The sequence below is a fragment of the Schistocerca americana genome, chromosome 9 (genome assembly GCF_021461395.2).
Source record: "Schistocerca americana isolate TAMUIC-IGC-003095 chromosome 9, iqSchAmer2.1, whole genome shotgun sequence".
NCBI classification, from domain to species: domain Eukaryota; kingdom Metazoa; phylum Arthropoda; class Insecta; order Orthoptera; family Acrididae; genus Schistocerca; species Schistocerca americana.
This window is the reverse complement of record NC_060127.1, coordinates 187,559,582-187,581,937: the sequence shown is the minus strand read 5'-3', so window position 1 is coordinate 187,581,937 and position 22,356 is coordinate 187,559,582. Positions and strand designations below refer to the sequence as shown.

Below are 22,356 nucleotides of genomic sequence, written 5' to 3'. Positions count from 1 at the left end.
TGAGGAAAGAGGTTTTAGGTAGGGTGGCAGGTGATCGGCGCGAAAGGAAGCGCTCCATCGCAGCGAGGCCCTGGACATGCAGAATATTTGTGTATAAGGAAGTAGCATCAATGGTTACAAGGATGGTTTCTGGGGGTAACAGACTGGGTAAGGATTCCAGGCGTTTCAGAAAGTGGTTGGTGTCTTTGATGAGGGATGGGAGACTGCATGTAATGGGTTGAAGGTGTTGATCTACGTAGGCAGAGATACATTCTGTGGGGGCTTGGTAACCAGCTACAATGGGGCGGCTGGGATGATTGGGTTTGTGAATTTTAGATATATTTTTCCCACGTGGAATGTTTCCCTCTATTATATTCATATCATTAATTTGAACCCAACAATTACGTTTGTTATTGTCACTGTTGCATTTCGAAATCTTTTCTATCGTCTTATTTTCTCTTTCTGTTTTTGCCAGTAGTTTCACTTTGTATTCACCTTCTCCTTTTTACTGTAATCTACTATACAATTTTATCCTGCCGATATATATTCAATAATACGTAATAGTACGTAACCCACTTCCAAACCATAACCAAAAATTTTTTTATTTATTTATTTATTTTTTTTTCCCCGCTTTCAACACTACGGCTACTATAAAATCCACCGTTTCTAGTTCACAAACAGTTCCTTTCACCTATTAAACAACCATTTCGGCTAGTTCTAATAACTTTTGCTTTATTTCCATTTCCATTTTTCTCACATCACTGATCATTTTTAGCCACTTCCCACAGGTTTTAACGTCATTATTTCTTCGTCAGACAATTATTAGCCTCATTTTCATAATCTGCCACCACAAAACCACTCCTTTTAATACATTTACACGTAGTTTTTTCGAAATTTTCCCGAATTTCTCCACCCTTTAACGTGTTTTGGTGGCAACACAACCACGTAACCTTTATCCACATCGTTGTCTACCTACACAAGTTCACCACAAGATCAACATAGCCCAGCTCTAACCAACACTTTTTCGCCTTTTTTCACACCATATCTCCAGTTGCTTTCTAGTTCACCTTTATCTCTCCCCATATATTTTTATTTTCATTTTCATTTCAGCCTCATGTTACACTTTCCACCTTCTAATACCATGTCACCCTCACAACACCCCCACAACGACCCCATTAAGTTTTATTTACATTCCCTCCGCAAACATGCCTTCGCCCTAGCCAGATTACACTCCCATATTTTATTCTCTCAGGCTTGTCTGACATTTGGCATTACCCCCAAAGGCCTCACACTTAAAGTTCCCATCTCTGGCTGCAACCCTTCTTTCCATCAGTCCCTATACCAGTTCCAAACTGAACAATCCATTGCCCTCACCCACCTAATCCTTCACCTACACATCAACTCAGCCAATGAACACACCCGTCATCTCCTATCCTTAATAAAAGTCCTCAATCTTCCCTCTCCCACATCCACACCGGCTGTTCAGAGCATCCTCCTACAGGCCAACCGCAAATTAGAACAGCATGCCACCCTCCACCTTAAAAAACTATCCAATCTCCTGGTTTCCCACCTCCGGAAAGGCAACTCACTCACCCTTCACAACCTTTCCAGCAAACCTCAAGCTCCTCATTGCTCACAAACCCAGTCTCTCCCATCTACTCAACCTCCCACTTCCAGCTCCCCTCCCTCCAAAACCTCAAAATTCCAATCAACACAATCTGCAACCACAACACCCTAATTCAATAGTTAACCTTTCCTCCAAACCTCTCTCCCAATCCGAAACCTCTGTCCTATCCAAAGGCCTTACCTTCAGCCCCACTCCCAGATTCAACCAAACAGCCCTCGTCAAAGATTTGCTGTCCTACACTCTTACTCTCTGCTGGAAATATCACTTTGCCATGAAGAAAAATGATCCTAATCCTAATCCTACTCCTAATGATCCAACTCCCCAAGACACTATCCAAATTGAACCCTGCCTGGAACAGTTCCGTCCTCCGTCACAGCGGGACCCACCTCCTCTTCCTCAAAATAACCCCCTCCAAACCTTCCAGGAATTTCTGACTTCCAGCCTTGCCTCTCAATCCTTCATAAAAAACCTTAATCCTACTCCCAACATCACCCCTGCTGAAGCCCAAGCTATCTGTGATCTGAAGGCTGACCATTCCATCATCATCCTTCCGGCGGACAAGGGTTCCACGACAGTGGTACTTGATCGTCGGGAGTATGTGGCTGAGGGACTGCGTCAGCTTTCAGACAACACCACATACAAAGTTTGCCAAGGTAATCCCATTCCTGATGTCCAGGCGGAGCTTCAAGGACTCCTCAGAACCTTAGGTCCCCTATAAAACCTTTCACCTGACTCCATCAACCTCCTGACCCCACCGACACCCCGCACCCCTACCTTCTACCTTCTTCCTAAAATTCACAAACCCAATCATCCCGGCCGCCCCATTGTAGCTGGTTACCAAGCCCCCACAGAACGTATCTCTGCCTACGTAGATCAACATCTTCAACCCATTACATGCAGTCTCCCATCCTTCATCAAAGACACCAACCACTTTCTCGAACGCCTGGAATCCTTACCCAGTCTGTTACCCCAAGAAACCATCCTTGTAACCATTGATGCTACTTCCTTATACACAAATATTCCGCATGTCCAGGACCTCACTGCGATGGAGCACTTCCTTTCGCGCCGATCACCTGCCACCCTACCTAAAACCCCTTACCTCATTACCTAAGCCAGCTTCATCCTGACCCACAACTTCTTCACTTTTGAAGGCCAGACATACCAACAACTAAAGGGAACAGCCATGGGTACCAGGATGGCCCCCTCGTATGCCAACCTATTCATGGGTCGCTTAGAGGAAGCCTTCTTGGTTACCCAGGCGTGCAAACCCAAAGTTTGGTACAGATTTATTGATGACATCTTCATGATCTGGACTCACAGTGAAGAAGAACTCCAGAATTTCCTCTCCAACCTCAACTGCTATGGTTCCATCAGATTCACCTGGTCCTACTCTAAATCCCATGCCACTTTCCTTGACGTTGACCTCCATCTGTCCAATGGCCAGCTTCACACGTCCGTCCACATCAAACCCACCAACAAGCAACAGTACCTCCATTATGACAGCTGCCACCCATTCCACATCAAACGGTCCCTTCCCTACAGCCTAGGTCTTCGTGGCAAATGAATGTGCTCCAGTCCGGAATCCCTGATCCATTACACCAACAACCTGAAAACAGCTTTCGCATCCCGCAACTAGCCTCCCGACCTGGTACAGAAGCAAATAACCAGAGCCACTTCCTCATCCCTTCAAACCCAGAACCTCCCACAGAAGAACCCCAAAAGTGCCCCACTTGTGACAGGATACTTTCCGGGACTGGATCAGACTCTGAAAGTGGCTCTCCAGCAGGGATACAACTTCCTCAAATCCTGCCCTGAAATGAGATCCATCCTTCATGAAATCCTCCCCACTCCACCAAGAGTGTCTTTCCGCCGTCCACCTAACCTTCGTAACCTCTTAGTTCATCCCTATGAAATTCCCAAACCACCTTCCCTACCCTCTGGCTCCTACCCTTGCAACTGCCCCGGTGTAAAACCTGTCCCGTGCACCCTCCCACCACCACCTACTCCAGTCCTGTAACCCGGAAGGTGTACACGATCAAAGGCAGAGCCACGTGTGAAAGAACCCACGTGATTTACCAACTGACCTGCCTACACTGAGAAAGCTTTCTATGTGGGAATGACCAGCAACAAACTGTCCATTCGCATGAATGGACACAGGCAGACAGTGTTTGTTGGTAATGAGGATCACCCTGTGGCTAAACATGCCTTGGTGCACGGCCAGCACATCTTGGCACAGTGTTACACCATCCTGGTTATCTGGATACTTCCCACTAACACCAACCTGTCAGAACTCCGGAGAAGGGAACTTGCCCTTCAGTATATCCTCTCTTCTCGTTATCTGCCAGACCTCAACCTCCGCTAATTTCAAGTTGCCGCCACTCATACCTCACCTGTCTTTCAACAACATCATTGCCTCTTTACTTCCACCTCGACTGACATCTCTGCCCAAACTCTTTGCCTTTACAAATGTCTGCTTGTGTCTGTGTATGTGCGGATGGATATGTGTGTGTATGTGCGCGCGAGTGTATACCTGTCCTTTTTTCCCCCTTGGAATGACTCCTTACCCTCTCCCTTAAAACCCACATCCTTTCGTCTTTCCCTCTCCTTCCCTCTTTCCTGATGAAGCAACTGTTTGTTGCGAAAGCTTGAATTTTGTGTGTATGTTTGTGTTTGTTTGTGTGTCTATCGACCTGCCAGCACTTTTGTTTGGTAAGTCTCATCATATATATTTAATAGATTTGACTGTGTCACGCAGCACATCACTGATACTGTATTCAAACATTATAGGATTGTATGATGAAATAAAAGAAATTATTCAGCTAGTGAAGGGAGACGAAAATTTAATAGTCATGGGTGATTGGAATTCGGTAGTAGGAAAAGGGAGAGAAGGAAATGTAGTAGGTGAATATGGATTGGGGCTAAGAAATGAAAGAGGAAGCCGCCTGGTAGAATTTTGCACAGAGCACAACTTAATCATAGCTAACACTTGGTTTAAGAATCATTATAGAAGGTTGTATACATGGAAGAACCCTGGAGATACTAAAAGGTATCAGATAGATTATATAATGGTAAGACAGAGATTTAGGAACCAGGTTTTAAATTGTAAGACATTTCCAGGGGCAGATGTGGACTCTGACCACAATCTATTGGTTATGACCTGTAGATTAAAACTGAAGAAACTGCAAAAAGGTGGGAATTTAAGGAGATGGGACCTGGATAAACTGAAAGAACCAGAGGTTGTACAGAGTTTCAGGGAGAGCATAAGGGAACAGTTGACAGGAATGGGGGAAAGAAATACAGTAGAAGAGGAATGGGTAGCTTTGAGGGATGAAGTAGTGAAGGCAGCAGAGAATCAAGTAGGTAAAAAGACGAGGGCTAGTAGAAATCCTTGAGTAATAGAAGAAATATTGAATTTAATTGATGAAAGGAGAAAATATAAAAATGCAGTAAATGAAGCAGGCAAAAAGGAATACAAACGTCTCAAAAATGAGATCGACAGGAAGTGCAAAATGGCTAAGCAGGGATGGCTAGTGGACAAATGTAAGGATGTAGAGGCTTATCTCACTAGGGGTAAGATAGATACTGCCTACAGGAAAATTAAAGAGACCTTTGGAGATAAGAGAACCACTTGGATGAACATCAAGAGCTCAGATGGAAACCCAGTTCTAAGCAAAGAAGGGAAAGCAGAAAGGTGGAAGGAGTATATAGAGGGTCTATACAAGGGCGATGTACTTGAGGACAATATTATGGAAATGGAAGAGGATGTAGATGAAGATGAAATGGGAGATACGATACTGCGTGAAGAGTTTGACAGAGCACTGAAAAAGACCTGAGTCGAAACAAGGCCCCCGGAGTAGACAACATTCCATTGGAACTACTGACGGCCTTGGGAGAGCCGGTCCTGACAAAACTCTACCATCTGGTGAGCAAGATGTATGAAACAGGCGGAATACCCTCAGACTTCAAGAAGAATATAATAATTCCGATCCCAAAGAAAGCAGGTGTTGACAGATGTGAAAATTACCGAACAATCAGTTTAATAAGCCACAGCTGCAAAATACTAACATGAATTCTTTACAGACGAATGGAAAAACTAGTAGAAGCCGACCTCAGGGAAGATCAGTTTGGATTCCGTAGAAATACTGGAACACGTGAGGCAATGCTGACCTTACGACTTATCTTAGAAGAAAGATTAAGGAAAGGCAAACCTATGTTTCTAGCATTTGTAGACTTACAGGAAGCTTTTGACAATGTTGACTGGAATACTCTCTTTCAAATTCTAAAGGTGGCAGGGGTAAAATACAGGGAGCAAGAGGCTATTTACAATTTGTACAGAAACCAGATGGCAGTTATAAGAGTCGAGGGACATGAAAGGGAAGCAGTGGTTGGGAAGGGAGTGAGACAGGGTTGTAGCCTCTCCCCGATGTTATTCAATCTGTATATTGAGCAAGCAGTAAAGGAAACAAAAGAAAAATTCGGAGTAGATATTAAAATCCATGGAGAAGAAATAAAAACTTTGAGGTTCGCCGATGACATTGTAATTCTGTCAGAGACAGCAAAGGACTTGGAAGAGCAGTTGAACGGAATGGATGGTGTCTTGAAGGGAGGATATAAGATGAACATCAACAAAAGCAAAACGAGGATAATGGAATGTAGTCGAATTAAGTCGGGTGATGTTGAGGGTATTAGATTAGGAAATGAGACACTTAAAGTAGTAAAGGAGTTTTGCTATTTGGGGAGCAAAATAACTGATGATGGTCGAAGTAGAGAGGTTATAAAATGTAGAGTGGCAATGGCAAGGAAAGCGTTTCTGAAGAAGAGAAATTTGTTAACATCGAGTATAGATTTAAGTGTCAGGAAGTCATTTCTGAAAGTATTTGTATGGAGTGTAGCCATATATGGAAGTGAAACATGGACGGTAAATAGTTTGGAAAAGAAGAGAATAGAAGCTTTCGAAATGTGGTGCTACAGAAGAATGCTGAAGATTAGATGGGTAGACCACCTAACTAATGAGGAAGTATTGAATAGGATTGGGGAGAAGAGAAGTTTGTGGCACAACTTGACCAGAAGAAGGGATCGGTTGGTAGGACATGTTCTGAGGCATCAAGGGATCACCAATTTAGTATTGGAGGGGAGCGTGGAGGGTAAAAATCGTCGGGGGAGACCAAGAGATGAATACACTAAGCAGATTCAGAAGGATGTAGGTTGCAGTAGGTACTGGGAGATGAAGAAGCTTGCACAGGATAGAGTAGCATGGAGAGCTGCATCAAACCAGTCTCAGGACTGAAGACCACAACAACAACAACAGGATTGTTTTTTCCATTCATGCGCATTAACTTACATTTTTCCACATTTAGAGCAAGCTGCCATTCATAACATCTACTAGAAACAGCTTGCTGCTTACTACTCTGCCCGTCAGATTGTTTATGTATGTAGAGAACAGGAACAGTCCTAACATATTTTCCTGGGGCGCTCCTGACGATACCCTTGTCTCTTAGAAACATTCACTGTCCAGGACAGTGTACTGTTTTCTGTTTCTTAAGAAGTCTTCAAGCCACTCACAGTCCATATATGAAACCTTCATTAACAATATGTAGTGTGGCACTGTGTAATGCTTTCTGGAAATCTAGGGATATTGACTCTGCCTGTTGTCCTTCATCGATGGTTCACAGGATATCTTGTGAGAAAAGGACATGTTGAGTTTCATGTCAGTCGTTCTTTCTAAATCTGTGCTGTTTTGTGGACAGATGCTTTTCTGTCTCAAGAAAATTTATTATATTTGAATTTAGAATATGCCCATCTACTGCTCTTTTCATTCCCAATTCAAACACCCCTGGATGCTGTAACAGATGTCCCAATAGTGTGTCCCTCCTTCTAATAATTTTCTGTGCGCTTTTTTCCTTGCATATTATTTTCTCATGTAAGTATAGTATTCTTTGATAGCACCTTACTTCAGATACTTAAACTATCCTTTTTTTTCTGGATTTCTGATGCTTCACATTTTTCTACCGTACAATGCTGTGCTGCAGGAATACATCCTCACAGGAACTCCTTCTCAATTCTTCATCAAGATTTACCATCAATGGAACTCGAAGAAAATATTCTTTACAGGTTTAACAACTTTTGATCTGTTCCTTGCATTGGGTGCTGTTCATAATCTTAATTTTTGATTAGGAGAATGCTTTCTTTTTCTCTAATTCTTTGTCATTCCAAATTTTGATGTCTTCTTTGTAATCACCTTATTTGTGCTTCATTTAATTTGATTTGATTAATGTGTTTAGACGAAAACTACAAGGATCGTAGCCCACTATTGCCTGCACCAAAACTGAATTTACTCTGCAGTTTCACTCCTTATGATTCTAGTAAAGCAAACGTACCCTTAGGAGGTAGTAGGAGAACCTTTAGTAATTCCTTATTATACATAATTTCTTCAGGCTCTTCCGACCCGAATATTATGTGTATTATGCCCTTCAGTGCTCTGCATTGGAAGACTAAATGTGGTGCGGTGTCATCCTCCTTACCAAATAATCAACACCTAGGGGCTTCTTGCTCTATACCCATCATGTGTAGGTGTTTCTTGCCGTTACAATGGCCAGTCATGAGTCCTACCAAGAGTTTAATCTGTTTTGTTTTGAGGTTTGTGATTACAGAACTTCCCTTGAAATACGGCTTCAGTATCATTAGCTTACCATGTGTTTGTTTTTGGATTGTAGTCCAATATTCTACATGCTGCCATCTAATCCAGCTATGTTGTTTTGATTTTATCTTCACCTTAGTGGTAGTTATGACAGATTGTGGTCTAATAAATGGAGTCATCATGCCTGCCCTGGCCAGTCTATCAGTTTGTCATTGCCACTGCTTCCTGAGTGACCAGGGGCCATAGCAGGTTTACCACGTGATTTTCTCTTGTCTCCCAAGGATGCCAGGGCATTCTTTGATCTTGTTGAAGGGGCTGATAGTGTTCAGAGCTGCTTAGCTGTCTGAATATATGTAGAAGGTACAATCCGTGCAACACCTACATAAATTCTCCTCCTCCACACACACACACACACACACACACACACACACAGTGGATATTTTCACCTGGAGTACTGTGACCAGCTTCCCTAGAAGGACGGCTTTCTGTAGTCTAGGCTGTAACCGATATACTTTGGCCCCACTGCCTTCATCTGTTTTCAACCAGCCCAATAAACCATAGTACATCTCCTGATGGGTGTCGGTTCATTCCTCCACTGCTCCCTTCCTCCAGATGTTACATGGAAAGTTTCTTCAGATCAGGTGGAAGTTATTGTATGGTCAGCTGTCATTTCTCCAAACATTCCTATACTTACCACACTCACTATAATAGTGTGAGATTATGGATATCCTAAAGGAATCCTGTTGTTTCCAGTTTTTAACCTGTATCCCCCTGGATTCATTGTAATCCAGAGGTACAGTGGATGCTTGTCCTGCATGGTTTCCATCCCAGCACAATCTTCACCTTGGCAAGCTCCTTAGCAGCTACCTTCTGTTCTATTTTATTCCACCACACTGTAGCTTAATAACTTATCGTAAGACTTATGGTATATATCCAGTACACACTCCTACATTTAGACCTCAGTTTTTACCATGGGCCCTTCTAATGCTCATAAGAGTACGTTTTGCCTTTGAACATATATTATTTATATGAGGAGACCATGCTAGTTTCGCATGCAGGGTTGTCCATAGATAATTTACTTTCCCCTCTGCTTGTAGAGTTTTCAGTATTTTTACTGGATTTGCTTCCTCATAAATGGCACTAAAACATCTTTCTTAGAAATGACACATACAGCCTCCTTTCTATACTAGTTTTCCACAATCTAGTGCTCACTGTGCCCCATTGTTGTAACAGTACTAACAAATTTGCTGAGTATTACCATAACTAAATCGTCTGAGTATCAGCAATAGATTTAGTCTCAAATATTTAACTCTTCAGTGACTTCATTCACCATTAAATCCCACAGTAGAGGGACAAAACCCCTACATGTAGATACCGCCTGCTGATGTTGACGTCATTTTCTCATTCATCATGGTGGCTTCTGCTTTTATTTTACATAGGATGGTCATAATCCACCTGCATTAGGTAGTCTCAGTCCTGTGCTCTTCCGCAGCTCTACCACGGATTCAAAGTCTGTATTGGTAAAAGCCCCCTCGGTATCCAGAAAGATGCAGAGAGCTATTTCCTGAAAGTGCAGAGCTTTTTCCACCTTCCCAACTTTGTGAAGTGCAGTTTCACATGATTTGCCTGGTTCACTTGCATGTTGGTTTACATGTAGAAGAAGTTACCTCAGCCGTGGTATGATCAATTCTCCCTGGCTTTGGAATGAAAACAACCCCCCTGTCCTCTGAGCATTAGGAATGATTCCTGCTGGTACGCTGACCCTAAACAGTGTACATAGGAATCTAATTAAATCCTGTCCTCCTTGTTGCAATAGAGCTGGAAAGGTACGATCTGGGCCTTGTGACATGAATGGTTAAACATTCCCACTGCCCACAGAATTTTTGTTTTCAGATCAGCACATTCTTTGGCAGATTCCCATTTTTTTCCCCCTTGGATCACCTGTAAATCAATGCCTTTTAGGGACTGACTCCTGGTCTGTGTTATCTGTCAGAGTGTACTAAGGGAAGTGAGTCTTCAGGAGCACATCCAGCATTTCACTCTCTGTTCCTATGTACCCACCATCTGCCTTTCTTGGAGTGCATCCTGGATTAGTTAGTATTCTAGTGAGGATTTTGTGAAGTTTAGCACAACTATCTGTACTAGCCAGTTCCTCACAGAATACCTTCCAAGAAGACAACTTCGCTTGCTTGGTCACAATGTTGTATTAACAAGGACATCCTGATATTTTGTGCATTTTCCTTTCTTTCTTGCAAGGTTGAACAGACTTTTCTGCTTCTTTTGCACTTCTAGTTGTTGTTTCACCAAAATGCTTTTCTGTTTGTTCGGTTCGTGATGATTTGTAAGTTTTGTAAATACGAGGTCATAATGGTGGATGTCACTGTGTCTGTTATTTCCTCATTGAGTCCCAGTCTGTTTTACTGGGATTCCTATAGTTTATGGTCTTTTTAACACCTGTTTCAATCTCAGACATCATATGTGTGGTGAGATAGTGGTGGGGCCATTTCCATATGCCAATGTTTGACACAGCTACACATTAAAGTGGTCCTGAAAGTTATATCAATTACTTTTCCTGTCTTCTGCTCCTGAAGGTAGGTTCCCTATTCAAAATTTCCAGATAATTTTGTAGTAGAAATCGGGGTAGGTGCTCACCTCTGCTGTTGGTGTCACTGCTTCCCCACACTAGACTGTGAACATTGGCATCACAACCAACTTCATTCAGCTGTGAGCGACTTACTGCCAGTCTCCACTCTTTCTCGGAAGGAAGAGTATTGTTCTCATAAGGAAGGTAAGCCGAGTTCATTACAATTTCCCTCATGCTTCCTTCCTCACATTGTTTCGTCCTGATGGTCAGTAAGTCTATGGAACAGAAGCTTGCCATTGGCATGAATTAAATTCCATTCTTAAATCAAACAAATACTTCGGAGTTCTTTATATTTTTAGAATAAATCAACTTACCTCCAGTTCCTCCGAGGCCTGAAAAGCCTCTTTACATAGATAGGTTTCCTGTATCAGGGCCACTTCTACTTCCTGTCTTCACAGATGACTGCTCAAGTTGGCAGTTGTCCATTTACTATGTTGCAGGTTTATGCGCAGTATTTGCAGCCTCCACTATGGTTGCGTTCAATGTAATTGATTATCCAGATGGAAACCTTCAAAAACCCGAAGTACTATTTTGGTTCTTCCTCTCGCATTGCCGTCAGGAATATTTTTCCAACTTCCACCACAAGCATTTGGCCATCCGATACATCCCATCGGTCGATTACCCTCATATTCCCTGTTGAGACCTGGCTCTGCACCTTTAGTTTTGTGATCAGAGTCTGGAGGATTATCCTTAAGAAGTTTCGGTACCCAAATTGATAACTTTGCAGTCTTGAAGAGCTCATCAGCTCTCTTAACCAGCAGCTTTGCCTCCTCCCATGGAAATATCTTGGACACCACATCCTTAAGCCACTCCACTATTTGTATCCCCTCACAAAGATAAGAGCGCTGTCCTGATCATTGGTCCTGAACTTGTGTTCCTCCTCTGCCCCCCCCCCCCCCCCTCTCCTCCTCCACCCACTCTTCTCAAGGAGAGCAATCTGAACAAGCTACATCTGCTGCAAAGTGATGTTGACCAGTAGACATCCGTGTTGGATGACTGCCATCCTGAAAATGAGACATCAGTACTATAGGTCTGTTTCCACATTTCTTGCTTCAGCTTTTTCTGGACCGTTTATCCAGAGTAGTGGGAGTATCAGACTCCTTCTTTGTTGTCATGTTTTCAGTCTCAGGGATGGGAGGGGTCTTATTACCCTCTTGCTTCTGAGACAGGCTTTTTGTGGGGGTCTTAGGTTCAAGACTTTTTAGTTGCCCCCATTTTTGTTTAGGAAGCCATTCATTACAGCAGCACATTCTTTCTGTTCTTTGAGAATTTTCTTCCTCTGAGCCCCAGACAAGGATTTAATCTTGATGTGGTTCAACTTCTCACTAATAGTTTCCACTTCTTGGACTGGTCTTTCTCCCCATCCAATAGCAGAAACAGCTTCCATATGCTCCAGCTGTGAAGCTTGAATGTTTTAGGTCTCAAGTCCCCCAGTTTTTTGTTTTCTTTTCCAGTTCTTGATATTTGTCCCAAAAGAATTGGCGATCTATTCAGTTGACACCACAAAACCCCACGTGGTCCAAGCCTAATGAGTCGGGGAGGTCACCTGGTATCTCTGAGGCTCCATTAATGACACACCTGCCCGTGTGCCATGCGCTACTCGGCATGAATCACATCGCACCTTGGGTTGGGTATCTGGGAAATTGGGGAAGGACTGTGGAAGTGGATATGGGAGGGATGGGGTGTTGTGAGGCGATCTTCGTTTGGCTCATCTGTTGAGGCCTGTCTGGCACGGAAGACCCTGCCAGTAGCTGTCCTACTACAGCCTCAGCTTTAGGCACAAACATGCAAACCTCTCTGCTTGCACAGTACATGGTCAAATGGTAGCAGTAAATCATCCTCCCTTTTTCAATCAGGTTTATCTAATAAGGGAAAAACTACAGTTCCACGTAATCATGAATGCTGACACATTCACTCTGTTCAGACAGAACTTAATGGTTGAACAATGGGAAGAAGTTTACCAAGAACACACAATAGAGAAAAATTTAATTTTTACCATAAAATATTCTAATAACACTGTGTCTCTAATTTTCCAGTAGAATTCATCAGGGACAGTTACAGTCGAAGATATGAGAAAATGTGAAACAAATACTAACAAAGAGTTAGAGGGGCTGGCCAGTACTTACCTCAGCTCAGTACAGCCGATAGATACACAAAAAACAGAACCGAAAATTTACGTTCCTAGCTTTCGGAAAGCTTTCTGAAAGCTAGGAACGTAAATTTTTGGTTCTGTTTTTTGTGTATCTATCAGCTGTACTGAGCTGAGGTAAGTACTGGTCAGCCCCTCTATCTCTTTGTTAGTATTTGTTTCACATCTTTATATGAGATTTTCCATTAATCATTTAGATCACCTGTATGAGAAAATGTGGCAGATGCCTGGGATTAAAGTATCTCATACCAGGAAGAGTGAGATGTGTTTAAAGCAAAGGACTAGCTTTAATCAAGACTTCAGGCTACCAAGCAGTCTTGGAAAAATTCTTCACCTTGTCAAAAAGTAAAACATCCAGAATTCCAAGAAGAAAGCACAGAAAATTTGATGTATTATTAGACGTGAAGCAAATAAGCATAGTAAGGCAAACAATGTTTAACTCCTCCATCACAATAGCTGCAAGACAGGTGATGTTAAATTCAAACCGATGGCCATTAAATTCGACACCAGATTTGATAGATAACTGATAGAGTTCACAAAAATCAAAAGCAGTGACTTTTCTTGCTGTGATGACACATCAGCCAATGGACTAGAATATTGTGCTGACTTGGTACAATCCAACCCCACCCCACCCCACCCCCTTTCCCAGCCTTGAACTGCCTTTCTAACCAGTGTGAACCTGTATTTTCTGAGACACTACAGTATATGGTGGTTGTAAAAACAGAGATAAGCAGTTGACCTCTAATTGTAACACCACCACCTCCTTCCTTCCCACATCCTCAAAATTTTTTGGGGAGAAATTTTTAATAGCAGCACATTGCTTGTCTCTCAGCAGCATTTCAACAACAGCTCAGTCTGGCTTCTGTAATGGACGTTCTACAAAATGAGGAAAATATGATCTCACAAATTCAGTTCTGGTACAACAAAACAAGAAAAATTATCCTTTTGCCATTTTCTGTGACCTTATCAAGGGCTTCGATGTTTGTAAAAAAAAAAAAAAAAAAAAAAAAAAAATTAAAATGTTGGGATGTTAAAGGCCTCCCTCCTTGCATGGATAGCATCATATCTCAACAATGAGAAACAGATGTTCATATCAACAAATGATACTAAAGGATTAAAACTGAATTCTAAGTGGGGAAAAATTAAATATGAAGTCCCATTGTTCTTAATCCTGTTATTGAGCCTCTTAATTTACTAAATATATTGGAGGGCTGTTCTAAAACTGTGATATTTATAATGAAACATGTATACTGGTAAAGGACCCAAACAAATCAATACCAGAAACAGCCAGGAGCCATGCTTACCATTGGTTTATACCAAGTAGCTTAACCTGTATGTATCCTCGGAGTCTTTCTCAGTGGCGTGCTTCAGTAAAATCTTCTCAGTTTACTTGCAGAAAAAAAAAAAAATCCAGCTTTCGATAACTGTCTCCATCACCATCACCAGGAGCTAAAATCACTGACTGCTGGGGCTAGCATGGTGCTCTACTTATGCAGATGCAGTGGCAGCGACTGGAACCTTCCAAAGAAGGGTGGAGTGGCTCATGCATGGAAGGCAAATTGGGCATCTCCTAGCAGCTCCGTCTCACTGTGGGACCGGGTGACATCAGATAGTGTGAGAGTCTGAAGCCGCATTTGAAACTGCTGCTCCAGCACCCCTACAAGTGTCAAGGATCCATCTTTGCTTTCGCTCGAAGTCCAAAGCCCGCCCCCATGCCCTACTAAATGTGTACCCCTGGCCTCTCTTAAAATTGTTGCTGTTTGTTCTAATTTCAGCCACTTCTTTCATAACAGAATCCCATTATGGTGTACAACAGTTCATCCACCTACAGATTTGGAAAACATCTTGGAGGGGACACTACAAACATCACATTATTAACTCACACTCATTTGTTGAGAACCTCAGAAAAATAAAGTTAGGCCAGAATGATATAATGGTTACTGTGGGTGTTGTGTCACTTTTTACAAGGTGTCAGTACAAGACATGCTGGATCTTTCGGCCCAACAGTTTCCACCTAAGATTGTCAAGCTGTTGTGTCATGCCTTAACGACCACATAGTTTCTGTACTACAACCAATATTATGAGATGACAGATGGCGCAGCTATGGAATCCCTGCTGTCTCCAGGCATAATGAACTTTCACATGGAGCACTTTGAGGAACAGAGCTCTGAACTCTGTAAGGTGCATTCCTCTTGTTTCCTGTGACAGGTGTTACACTATCATATTTCTTTGTCAAAGTTGATATGTCAGATATTTATGTAAAAGAAATTTGATGGTGTAATAGGGAACCTTGTCACATCTCACCCGTTTTAAAATAAATATGATCAAATCTTGGGCCTCGCCATAGATTTGATCATAAAAGTTGTTCATCTTCTGTTCACTGCAATGTGAAATGTAACTGCTTCGAGCAGAGCACTGGCATCACTGCAGCTATTTGATGTCTCTGTAGTGTGTTTGTAAACAAGGCTTCAAAGTTGGTTTGTTTCTATGACACTTTTTTCTTTTTTTAATAAACATGCTTTGACTAGGGTGGGTGGTGAGCAAGGGACACAGTGCAAGCTATTAATTGTGTGTTGATGGGCAGGTGGAATATGCTGCAGGCGACTTCGTGTTCACAATCACAGCTACAGCTATCCACCTCTACATCTGGAAACATCCAGGCAGCTTTTCAGCAAGCCAGAATAGAAGATGTGGCCACACTCTAAAATAAAAAATTCTTTCATAGCTTTCCATTCTATTTTGTCAATTTTTGAACTCTAGATGCCACAAGTTAGAAAGCTCTTCATCTGTTTCATACTTTTTATTTGGTTGTTGGAACACTAATTCCATTAATTAAATTATCCAAAATAAAAAATAGTTCTTATTGCCCGTATAGTGGACTTAACATTCATTTATGTTCAGTGCTTCATAAATTGCTTCACATGTTTCTGGATTTATTTTGGTTAATGTGCAGTGTGGTATTGGGGTGCTGTGTTGTAAACTAGAGTAGCTCTCTCATGTATCAAGAAATCGCAGTGTCACAGTTTGCCTGTCTTTTGCACGTATAGCATGTCTCAAGACAGTATTCTGTTTTGTAATATGAGAAGCTACTTTACTGAGCAAATACTGAAATACACTCCCATCCATTTCTAAATAATTTTTATATTAAGACTTGACTTCCTCCACTTTCAGCTCTCAGAACAAATTTTGCTGAATGCTTTTATTATCTTGACGTAGTGCATGTTGCTTCATGCAAGTATGTTTCCTTTTTTTTCCACTGCTTTCTTCCAAATACACACACAATGCAATTGTGGTACTAGCAACTGCTGCGCATAATAACAAGTTGTCGCCTGCCATCTTGAAATTTGATGAAACATATGGTGACAGTGTAATACCCCTTTTTAGCAACACGTCAAAGATCTGTGTTGAAGAAATATGACGAATATTTGATCAGTTTCTTTGTCAAAGAAATATGATAGTGTAATACCACCCTATGGTACGTTGATGACACATTCTTGATATGGCCTCATGGTGAAAACGTATGGCAGCAGATCATCGATTACATGAACAGTGTCTGTCCCAGAATTAAATTCACTGTCCGGTTCGAGAGGGATGGCAAGCTTCCATTCTTTAACGATTTAGCTGAGCAGAAATTGGTCACCCAATGTATAGGAAATCTACGCAGGCTGACTTGTAGTTGAATGTCACTAGTTTTTGTCGCCCTACACACAAGAAAGCAGTCCTGAGTAGTACACAAGGCAGAGAGAACTTTTGATGATGACCATCTAGAGTCTGAATTTTTAGCATCTGAAGTGCAAGGGAGAAATAGCAAAAGCCTTCAGGTGTCACCAGTGAAAGATGCCTCATGAATCATCAGAAGAGGCCAAGCCAGTTGCTCTCCTTCCATACTGTGGAGCAATGACTAACAACATAGGACCTTTCGGCCCACCTCCAAGATACGAGATATGTTACGCTCTGTTAAAGACAACATTATTCTTAGAGTTACTGATATGTATGGTGTCCTTTGTGAATGTTGTAGCTTTTACATAGGTCAAGCTATTCACAACTGTTGCTGAGCATTGTGTGAAGTATTTACGACATATTAAACAAAGGGAACTAGAGAAGTCAGGAGTGGCTGAATGTTGCCTAAAAATGAGCGTTAAATACAATTTGAAAATATGAGAGTTTTTTCTCAAATATCATCATATTGGGGTTCTGTTATAAAAGAAGTGGCAGAAACTAGAATAAACTGCAACCATTTTAACACAGACCAGAGGTGCACACTTAGTAGGACGTGGGATGGGTTTTGGACATTGAGCAAAAGCCAAGACAGAAGCTTGAGGCTTGTAGGGAAATGGGAGTGGCAGTTTCAAAGACTTGTATTACCAAATTCTAAATACATAAAACTGGCTTACAGATGTTAGAAATAGAGACTGATAGCGTTCAGTAGATGAAGCTGCATGTGTGAAATTCCAAGGAATCCGTATGGATAAGAAATGGATTTGGCACTGGCATGTGGATTAATTAATTGAAACACTCACTTCTGTCACATTTCACTTAGAAATCTCTCCCACTGTGTTGATCACAACATATTTTTACTCGACAGTGTCTTAGTGCATAATATCCTTGGACAATGTCTCATGAAAAGACTTTAAGAATGTTACACAAAGTTGATAAATGATTGTTCTGCAGGACCCACTGCTGGGACATAGTGCATCTTATACTCACGTGCCATAATGTTTACTCCTTAATGGTATCTGTAGTTAATAATAACAGGGAATTTAGTATGAATTGTGAAATCCACAACCACAATACTATTAAAAATTATTTCCATGTAGAATACGTGTGCCTGTCTACAGTTCAAAAAGATATTTGTGGTGCAAAAGTCTGACAGGTTGCCAGCAGATCTCGTGCAAGAAATTGGAAATCTCTAAATATTCAAAACTGAAATAAAATAAGTATCTTATCAGCCACTCATTTTATAATTTATTGGAATATTAGGACTCGGGGATGTAAATGCTGGTTAATCGTAACGTTCACATCCAATAAACTTTTTGTGCTCCCCTTCTCTGTATACATTCACTATTGCCATTAATTGTATTTTGTACGAGTCCCACACACTGCAACAGTATTGTAAGATGGGACACACAATTGATTTGTAAGCAATCAGTCACTGGGTGAAGGGCTGCAGTGGTTAGCACACACAACTCACATTTGGGGGGACAACGGCTCCAATCACCATCCAGATTTAGGTTTTCCTTGATTTCCTTAAATCGCCCCAAGCAAATTCTGGGATGGTTTCTTTGAAAGGGCACTGCCAGTTTCCTTTCCTGTCCTTCGCAAAACTGCGCTTGTGCTCTGTCTCTGACAGCATCGTCATTGATGGGACATTAAATCCTATCCTTTGTAGACTGACAGCATTTTTACAGTATCCTGTCAATGAACCAGAATCTTTTACCTGCTTCACCTACAACATAGCCTTTGTAATCATTCCATTTCATATCCTTACAGATTGCTACATGCACATTGTGTATGATGTATATATATGAGCTAACTAATTCCACCTGTGATTCATTGATGATGTACTCACAGGATACTACATTTTTTCTTGTTATGAAGTAATGGACATTAGTGTGGACAATTTTTCATGTAGTACTTTGTTACGACTGACTGCATCATCTCCAAAACGTCTGAGGCTACGATTGATACTGTCTGTTAGGTCATTAGTACACAAGATCAACACTTCTTTGGGGCATGCCTGAAGTTACTTCTACTTGTGTTGATGAACCCCATCCGTGCTAACATACTGATTTGATCTATTTATTCACCCAAGGATCATCTCTCAATGATATAGGATTGTTATCATAATACAGTGAAAATAAATAGCCCAAAATATACATACACACAGATTATATAAGTGTGCTTTTATGGGGGTAGGACAGGCAGTTGGCCATGGCCTTGCTGAGGGAACCACTCTGGCATTTGCATGAAATACTTTAGGAAAACTGTGGCAAACCTAAATTCGATGGTCAGACAGAGCAAACTCCATCCTCCGGAATATGAGGTCAGGGACTTAACAACTGCACTGCCATATTGGGTAAGTTCCTATTTGTATAATGCTCTTTGATTTAGAAACAGTTTGTACCAGATAAATTATGTCATAAAAAAAGGAAGTAATTTCACACTGCATCACTAATGCACCCCCCCCCCCCCCACACACACACACACACACACAAAGGGCAACCAATGGTGACTCCTGGACCATGAACAGACTCTTATGCTCCTTGCACTGCCTCCAATCTGTCTGGAAAACTGACTCCCATCTTGTAAACATGCAATTATGTCTCATGAACATCTTCATGCTTCCTCAGTTCACCTGAAAAACTGGACAGCATGCTCCCATGATGAGTGAGACATTGAGCTCAGGAGAATGACTAAGCATTACTATCATGTGCTGTATACCTTGGTACAAGATTTTCTTCTGAAAGCATTACATTGTGATGACATATTGCAGAATGACAGGATGTTGTAATTGTTCCCTTCCATTACTAACCATTGCTTGAGTCCTCTAAGGCCCATGCACTGTTTATGAAGAATATTTTAGTTGCCTTTCTAAAGATATATATTTTAGTGTTCTTTTTTGTCTCCTTGCACAATTTCATTCTCTGATAGAAAGTGCTGTTTTCAGTTCTCTCTCTCTCTCTCTCTCTCTCTCTCTCTCTCTCTCTCTCTCTCCCCCCCCCTGCCCCCCCTCCTCCCCCCTTGACAAATGTAAGTTCTTCATATCTTGAATGCTACAGACCAGTCACAAATATTGTTTGGTTCTCCATATAACTGTGCTTTTTTAATAAATGTTGGTGTGGTACCAAGTTAAATGCTTTTTCACAAGTTCAGAAATGATACCCGTACCTAATTACCTCAATCCGTGACTTGTAGGAGGTCTTGTGGTAAAAGTGTAAGTTAGGTTTCACACTATTGATGTTTTCAGAATCCTTCTCAGTTTGTTCAGAGGAGGTCATTCTGTTAGAGATTCATTGCAAGTGAAAAATCCTTTGAGGCTTTTGAAAGTGCTGGCACCATAAAATAATGTATATTTTTTGAAATTTCTGTTTCTCAGGGTACCGCATAACGCAAGCTCTGCGCCAACGGGTGTTTGGCTCGATAGTGAAACAGGAAGTTGCCTTCTTCGACCGTAACAAGACAGGGGAGCTGATCAACCGGCTCTCATCTGACACATCTGTTGTAAGCCAGGCAGTCACTTCCAATGTGTCAGATGGACTGCGCTCCACAGCTATGGCTACTGCAGGTGTTTCTATGATGGTATAAACTGCTTTAAATTATCTGTTGTATGTCTTTCTAGCATATTTTTATTTATTTATTCGTTCAGTCATTCATTCACTTAAATGTCATGCTATGTTAATCCCATCATGAATGAGAGCCTTAGAGGTGTCCCTCTAATTTTGAGCAGATGTGGACAGATTCAGGTGCTGTTGTAATTTGGTCTGTCCTTATAATCCTGAAATTTATAAATTTATCATCCCTCTGTACGGTGTCTCTTCTTTTCATTGACTTCATTTTCTACAAGCAGTTGGTCTTGTGCTGGAAACTGGGCAGAACTGCTCTTTCTTCTGAATACAAAATGAAATGATAGAATGAACTTCTATTTTTATCTGCGTATATTCATCCAACATTTACAGCCTGGAAAAACCTCATATAGTCTATGTCTGCCATACAACTTTTGACATTACATGCACTGTGTACATCCGTTTTTACATATCATAGCAAACTAACTAACTTCTTCTTTTCATCTCGTGACGTAAGTGTTGAGTATCACAAATGTCCTTACTCCCTGATGCCTGGTGTAACTCCAAGGCAGGGTCAGCTGCATGGAGCAACCACCACACGAGCAAGTGCTGAAATGTGTGGATCTGCTGCCCGCATTGTCCTGTCTGATAGAGACACTGCGCCAATTTACACTTGATAACATGCACAGATAGAAATGAATTCCCACACCCAGTATGTGTGTTCCATCGAACAGACTATTAGAAAATATTTTCTAGATTGACGATCCTCATTCATCTCCACTAACAACATGGTGCATCCTATCACTTAGGTGAAGTGATAGGGTACACCAAATGTCTCTCACCATGGACAGAAGATGTCTCAATTGTAGAATCTTACTAATTAAACAATGCTAATATGGGCTAAACTCTTTATGTGGAATTATCAACTAAAAACAATAATTTCACCACATATTCTGTCTTTTAACTTTGAAAAGAAGACAAATTGAAACTACTAATATATAGCATTTGTGTTAAGCACTATTTCATTTATTTATGTGTAAAAAAACTCTCCATAATATATCAGACTTGGAATTCTTTCACTCACAATTATCTAATTGTCCTGATGTGTATCTTTCATGTCTGCAGGAAAAAGGGAAGTTCAGAGTGTAAGTAATAGTTGCATGCTCTAGACACAACTACTTTTATATTGTTTCAATTACTCTGTAGACATAACTGACTCACGGAAGTAGTGTAAGGGCCCATTCTTGGCACAAACCACCTCAGAAATTAATCTGTTCATGAATCAGTTTGTCTACCAGTCTTATATTTAAGTAAGAAGACCATTCTCCATTTAACTTTACTTATCAATATTTAATGGATGGGCAAATAACTCAGGTAATGGTAATTTATGGATTCTACATCTTACTTGATCTTTTCTTCAAGTAAAGTAGGTAAATATGGAATTCTTTATTTGCATTAAAATAACTTCCTCTAGAAAATATGTATCAATCCAACCAATTTGACCAATTATTAACTAAAAGTATAAACTTCCCCCAAATAAACTTTTTATAAATCTGTTCATTATTATAGAATAGGTAGACTCATTTATCAGGCCCTCATTAGGCATCACCAAACGTGGATTACCGCACGTATTTCTATGCCATCTACTGTCTTCTTCATATTATTAATATAAAACCAACAGAGTCACAAACTTGTAGCCCTAGCAACCTTTCATTGCTCTACATATCATGTTATCTGCCTATCACATCCTGCGTTATTAATAATTCGCAAAGCTCAGACATCTGCATCCATATCGTCTATTTACTACATGCTTCTGTCAGTGAACTGTAAAACTCAGATCCCCTTGTGTCGCAACTTTGGAGTAAGTCATAACATATTGATCTGTAGGCATCGACCATACACTGTCTCCCACAGAAGGCTTGTATCTGTACTATCATACATAATCTCACATTGATAGTGTCCTAATATATATTATTTCACTCCTCATTTTGGTGACGTCACGATCTTTTTGGTATGCTAACCTTAACAGTTATACCA

The 22,356-nt window shown here is 41.1% G+C and overlaps 1 protein-coding gene across 1 annotated transcript in view; it reads left to right on the top strand.

The window, feature by feature from the left end:
- LOC124551117 (ATP-binding cassette sub-family B member 10, mitochondrial-like) overlaps window positions 1-22,356 on the top strand; it is a 115,649-nt gene that overhangs the window by 15,409 nt on the left and 77,884 nt on the right. The window contains exon 3 of the mRNA XM_047126064.1: window positions 20,133-20,335. Coding sequence (XP_046982020.1) covers window positions 20,133-20,335 — 203 coding nt within the window. The remainder of the gene's footprint in view (window positions 1-20,132; window positions 20,336-22,356) is intronic.